The 6,070-nt window shown below is 36.9% G+C and overlaps 2 protein-coding genes across 2 annotated transcripts in view; both read right to left on the reverse strand.

The window, feature by feature from the left end:
- LOC128250975 (zinc finger protein OZF-like) overlaps window positions 1-2,345 on the reverse strand; it is a 2,942-nt gene extending 597 nt beyond the window's left edge. Inside the window, exons 1-2 of the mRNA XM_052977162.1 lie at window positions 2,112-2,345; window positions 37-1,296 (exon numbers count right to left, since the gene is read on the reverse strand). Of these exons, the coding sequence (XP_052833122.1) occupies window positions 37-1,056 (1,020 nt within the window). The 5' untranslated portion in view covers window positions 1,057-1,296; window positions 2,112-2,345. The remainder of the gene's footprint in view (window positions 1-36; window positions 1,297-2,111) is intronic.
- A 1,203-nt stretch (window positions 2,346-3,548) lies between these two features.
- Window positions 3,549-5,805, reverse strand: LOC128251000 (zinc finger protein OZF-like). The gene has a single exon (XM_052977247.1). It carries the CDS (start codon window positions 5,330-5,332, stop codon window positions 3,956-3,958), a length of 1,377 nt encoding a protein of 458 aa, XP_052833207.1. The 5' UTR covers window positions 5,333-5,805; the 3' UTR covers window positions 3,549-3,955.
- Between the last annotated feature and the right edge of the window lie 265 nt (window positions 5,806-6,070).

The raw sequence follows: 6,070 nt of genomic DNA on the forward strand, positions 1-6,070 counted from the left end.
AATATCACAATGGAATGGTTTTTCTCCGGTGTGTACTCTTTTGTGACTGACAAGATGTGAATTATCAAAAAAGGATTTTCCACAGATTTCACAGTGGAATGGTTTTTCTCCGGTGTGTCTTCGTTTATGAGCTTTAAGATAAAGATTCACAGAAAATGATTTTCCACATACATCACACTCAAAAGGTTTTTCGCCAGTGTGTATCCTTTTATGAACTATAAGTTGACATTTCTGGATGAACGATTTCTTACAAATTTCACAATGATATGATTTTTCTCCGGTGTGAGTTTGTACATGGGTAGTGAGCTGTAAGTTAGTCATGAAAGATTTTCCACATATTTCACATTGGAACTGTACTTTTCCCCTGTGAATCCGTTTATGATTGGTTAGATAACTATAAACAACAAACGATTTCCCACATATATCACAATGGAAAGGTTTTTCCCCAGTGTGGCCACTACGATTATGAAGAACAAGGTGAGACTTTTGAATAAATGATTTACCGCATATCTCACAGTGATATGGTTTCTCTCCTGTATGTAACTTTTCATGTGTTTTTAGATTACTGGAATTCATAAAAGATTTCCCACATATTTCACAATGGTGCACTTTTGCTCCAGTGTGAATATTTATGTGTTTAACAAGGTTCGATCTCTCATTAAATGATTTACCACACATTTCGCAATGATAAGGCTTTTCTCCCGTATGGATTCTTTTGTGACTTTTTAAGGAATTACTATTGACAACTGATTTTCCACATATTTCACAGCGGAAGGGTCTTTCCCCAGTGTGACTACGTTTGTGGACAGCAAGATGATTCCTCTGGTTAAATAATTTTCCACAAATCTCACATTCAAACGGTTTTTCCCCAGTATGTAAATTTTTGTGGATTCGCAAATTACTGGAATTCACAAAAGTTTTCCCACATACCTTACAATCAAAATTTTTCTCTAATGATCTTTGTTTAGTAGATGCTTCACCTGTTAAACGTTTACCTGTATCTATACTGTCAGAAACAGTTGTGTTAGAAGTGTCTGACTGATTACTGTCCTCCATATTAACTCTGGAGAAGTTCTAACGACTGTGGTTATAATCTATTATAGTTCAGTTTCTTCTTTTATGAAAAGCATGGGACTTTGTCTACAGGTGGAAAAGATATGCAATGTAGATATATCGGTCTTTGCCTTTCCTTTGGATAACATCGGTGGCATGGAGAGGGGAGGCTGGTTTGCATGAAGATATTCTGGTGGAATCAGTATTTTTGTGTCATACGTTGTACTGGAACATTCAGCATAACTGTAAAGAGAGGAAATATACGACTGTAAAAGATACTGTGATTTCTTTACAGGTTTATTTCTAGAAACTGATGTCATTTGATGCATTTAAAAACTTAATCTTGTATTTAGTAGACATGCCTTGTACAATTTTTTTAACGATTTATACCATTCGAGCACTGTGCTAATAAACTGTGTCTGCGCAGATTAAAAACGGTGTTTCGAGATGTCTGTGTATCTTTCTGCGTGTATGAAGTCTAAATCCGGTTTGTTAAGTATACATAGTATAAAAGTTTACAATGTTAATATGAATAATTAGTACTTTAGATATAAATATCCTCTAAAATGCCAAGAGAGTTAGTTGATGATTAACCCTCTTGAGACACCCGGGCCGACTGATTGGCCCAAGTGATATATACAAGCTGGAAGGACTTTCAGGCCGATCCATCCACCCGATGAAACAAACGTTTCGAAGTGTAATGACCAGAGATCGTCTTTCAGTAGATATAATATAAAATTATACAACATCTATTGTGTTAAATAGAAATAGAATAGTTTTACTACATTTTATACATTATTTTTTACATGCACCCATCAATTTCAGTTTTAACAGGTTCTTTTTGGCTACACATCCCAAAACAGTTTGTCTCAAATGGGTTTTATTAAAACATATTTCCGCTCTCCAATTAATGATGTAACATAGTTTGTGATGAAAATAAAATATTTAATCGCGAAACACCGACCCTATTTCATCACATCAATCGATTTAAGTTGAATATAAACATCTTCGTTCACCTTAACATGAGTTAATTACACCACTTAATATAATTAAATTACCTGAAATACACGAAGGTGGTCCAGTCGTTGGTAATTGTTCTCTTGTTTCAATGATCGTACCAGTGTCCCTAACATAATTTAATACACCCTTCAAGCTGATGGTAAATCATAGTTACATCGCTAAATAAATATACTGAATTCAAATTTTGGCACGAGGCCAGCAGTTTCGGGGGTTGGTTAAATCGATTACATCGACCACAGCGATCGTCTGAGGGAACGTGCCGAAACGCGTAATTTATATGAGGAATAATGGGAAATACGAAAAGTTAACTCGGCGTGCCTGAAACGAATAAGTAATTAATTCAAAATAGAAAAGTCGGGCTTTCTTCAACAACTAACTTTTTTTTTTCTTCTATTTTCTTAAGACTGGATTTTAATTTCAGTGTTTTGAGTGTTAGATATTCTAAATGTGCAACTAAAAAGCAAATATTTTGAAAACTTATTTTTGTCTCTCCTCTTTTACACACACACACAGAGTCACCTTTAGAAAATATAATTTCGTATAAAACCCGACACAATCTTTTAACAATTGCAGCGTGGAAGGTGTTTATAAGCCATTTAAAAACACACGAAAATTGTTAGATTCGTTTCAACATTTAAATTTAATTTGCCAAACTATTTTCGTCGCTTTGAGACCGCAACCTGTTCACTGACAAAATTCCGTGCTGCATCTCGGAATTTTATCAGGTTGCGGTCTCAAAGCGACGAAAATATTTTGGCAAAGTAAATTTGTTCAAACTGGTCAGGTCCTGTCTTTCACACATATCCTACAATGTCAGTGTAAAATAAACAACCATATCACTGAAATCTCAAACTTATGAGAAAATTAAAATTTTTGCGGGAGGGGGTTAGTCGATTAGATTGACCTCAGTATGCAACTGGTACTTAATTTATCAACCCTGAAAGGATGAAATTAACGTGCAAGTGGCTGAGCACTCCACAGACACGTGTACCCTTAACGTAGTTCTCGGGGATATTCAGCGTGACACGGCTGACCCTTTGAATTACAGGCACAACAGAAACAGGAAGTAAGAGTGAGAGAAAATTGTGGTGGAAGAGTACAGCAGGGTTCGCCACCATCCCCTGCCGGAGCCTCGTGGAACTTTAGGTGTTTTTACTCAATAAACACTCACAACGCCCGGTTTGGGAATCGAAACTACGATCCTATGACCGCGAGTCCGCTGCCCTAACCACTGGGCCATTGCGCCTCCACATAGAACCCTATGGAAAACACTGAACACACAAGCCTCTCAGGAATAGAGGGATGAGATAGATGGATGAAAATAATTAATTTAAACTGTGTTTTTCTCAAACCCAATACCTGAAACAGCTTCCCAAAAACATATCTTATTATTTTCTTACCTTCCAGCTTTAAAACAATTTTTGACTTTGAATTCATCTTTCATTTTCCCAAACGATTTTAATTGAAAATTTGTAAGATTTTGATCAGATAAAATTTTATTTGCACATAAATGTGAATACTTTGTCATAAATTACATACTGAACAATGAACTCAGGAAGCTGAACCTTTCAGGTGAGATGACAAAAGACTGAGATACATGGCACCTGGCCATACTCAAGAAAACCCATACACTGCAGTAAAAGTGTTAAGGGCTGGTCCTTCCGGTCGTGCAAAGTACTTGTGGCGGTGCCATATAAAAGCACCTATGGGACACCACGTAAATGCATCCAGCACACCTGGTAAAGTGGTTGGCATTAGGAAGGACATCCAGCCACAGAAACCATGCCAAAGCATACTGGAGTCTGGTGAGCTTTGGTCACCATGCCAACCGATGCCAACATGGACAACAAATGTTTAGCCATGATGATGATGATGATGATTATCATCTCCTGTGTGTTTGTTTGTGTCTATTCAAGTGGCTTTTACACATAAATGATTTCTCACAGATATCACAACGATAAGGTCTTTCTCCAGTGTGACTACGGATATGAACTATAAGATCTGAATTATCGAAGAATGATTTTCCACAAATTTCACAGTGAAATGTTTTATCTCCTTCATGTCTTCTTTTGTGTCTTTTTAAATCACTATTGGTGACATGAGATTTTCCACATATTTCACAGTGGAATGCTTTTTTTCCAGAGTGTAATATCTTGTGTCTTTTTAAATTACTGCTAGAGAAAAAAGATTTCCCACATACATCACAGAAGAAAGGTTTTTCTCCTGTGTGAATTCTTTTGTGACCAACAAGATGTGATTTATTAAAATAGGATTTCCCACATGTGTCGCAATTATAGGGTTTTTCTCCAGTGTGCGTCCTTTTATGAGCTACCAAATTAAAATAGACAGGGAAAGGTTTTCCACAAATTTCACAACGGAAGGGCTTTTCTCCAGTGTGAACTCTTTTGTGAACTACAAGATGAGAATTCTTAACAAATGATTTTCCACATATTTCACAACGGAATGGTTTTTCTCCAGTATGACTGCGTACATGGATAACAAGTTTGGCGTTATTCTCAAAGCATTTCCCACATGTGTCACAGTGAAACAGTTTTTCCCCCGTGTGAAATCTTTTGTGACATGTTAAATAAGTATTATTAATAAAGGATTTGCCACATGTGTCACAGTGATAAGGTTTTTCTCCGGTGTGAATACGTATGTGATTAACAAGTTTGGAATTCTGATTAAAAGCTTTCCCGCATATTTCACACTGGAATGGTTTTTCTCCAGTGTGAATTCTTTCATGACTTGTTAAGTACCTATTATCAACAAATGTTTTTCCACATATTTCACAGTGGAAAGGTCTTTCTCCGGTGTGACTACGTTTGTGGATGACGAGACGAGAATTCCGAGTGTACGACTTTCCGCATATTTCACAGTCAAAAGATTTTTCTCCGGTGTGTATTTGTTTGTGAGTTTTTAAAGTACTGTTATCAACGAATTTTTTCCCACATATTTCACAGTGATAGGGCCTTTCTCCAGTGTGGCTACGGACGTGGACAACAAGATGTGACTTCTGATTCAATGATTTTCCACAAATTTCACATTGAAATTGTTTTTCTCTAGAATGTAATCTTTTGTGTTTTTTTAAATTACTAGAATTCATAAAAGATTTTCCACAAATTTCACAATTAATATTTGTTTTTGATGACTTTTCTTTATGAGATAAAACTTCCTCGGCATCAGATGTCTGTTTAACAGAATCTATATTGTCAGAAACATTTGTGTTAGAAATGTCTGAGTGATTACCATCCTCCATATTAACTCTGGAGGAATTCTTGAAAACTGATGCCTGTGGTTATAATCTATTATGGTTCAGTTTCTTGTCTTATGATATCCATCTCATGGGACTCTGTTTACATGTGTAGGAAATATGCAATGCAGATACATTTTCTACATAGCACTTAGAGTATTTGTTACTGGCTGAGGCATATCTGAGTGGCACACATATTGTAGATAAAAAAGAAATTCTATATTGTGGATTTTAGTTAATAGACGTTATGTAGGCTACAAACAGAGAGAGAGCATCCATAAATGACTGGTAGCAAGTGTTCTGGTTCTGGTGGAATCGGACATTTTGTATGACAGGTTGTAACGGAACATTCAGCACAACTGTAAAGAAAGAAATATAAAAGAGATGAACAGAAGAAATACGTGTGTATGCATGTTTATACATAAACATAGTGGAGGCGCAATGGCCCAGTGGTTAGGGCAGCGGACTCGCGGTTTCGATTCCCAGACCGGGCGTTGTGAGTGTTTATTGAGCGAAAACACCTAAAGCTCCACGAGGTTCCGGCAGGGGATGGTGGCGAACCCTGCTGTACTCTTTCACCACAACTTTGTTTCTGTTGTACCTGTAATTCAAAGGGTCAGCCTTGTCACACTGTGTCACACTGAATATCCCCTAGAACTACGTTAAGGGTACACGTGTCTGTGGAGTGCTCAGCCACTTGCACGTTAATTTCACGAGCAGGCTGTTCCGTTGATCGGATCAACT

This window comes from Octopus bimaculoides, chromosome 27, assembly GCF_001194135.2.
Source record: "Octopus bimaculoides isolate UCB-OBI-ISO-001 chromosome 27, ASM119413v2, whole genome shotgun sequence".
NCBI classification, from domain to species: Eukaryota; Metazoa; Mollusca; class Cephalopoda; order Octopoda; family Octopodidae; genus Octopus; species Octopus bimaculoides.

What these genes read in the sequence shown, in the direction of transcription:
- LOC128251000 (XM_052977247.1), bottom strand. Translation starts at nt 5,332, where the DNA reads ATGGAGGATGGTAATCACTCAGACATTTCTAACACAAATGTTTCTGAC.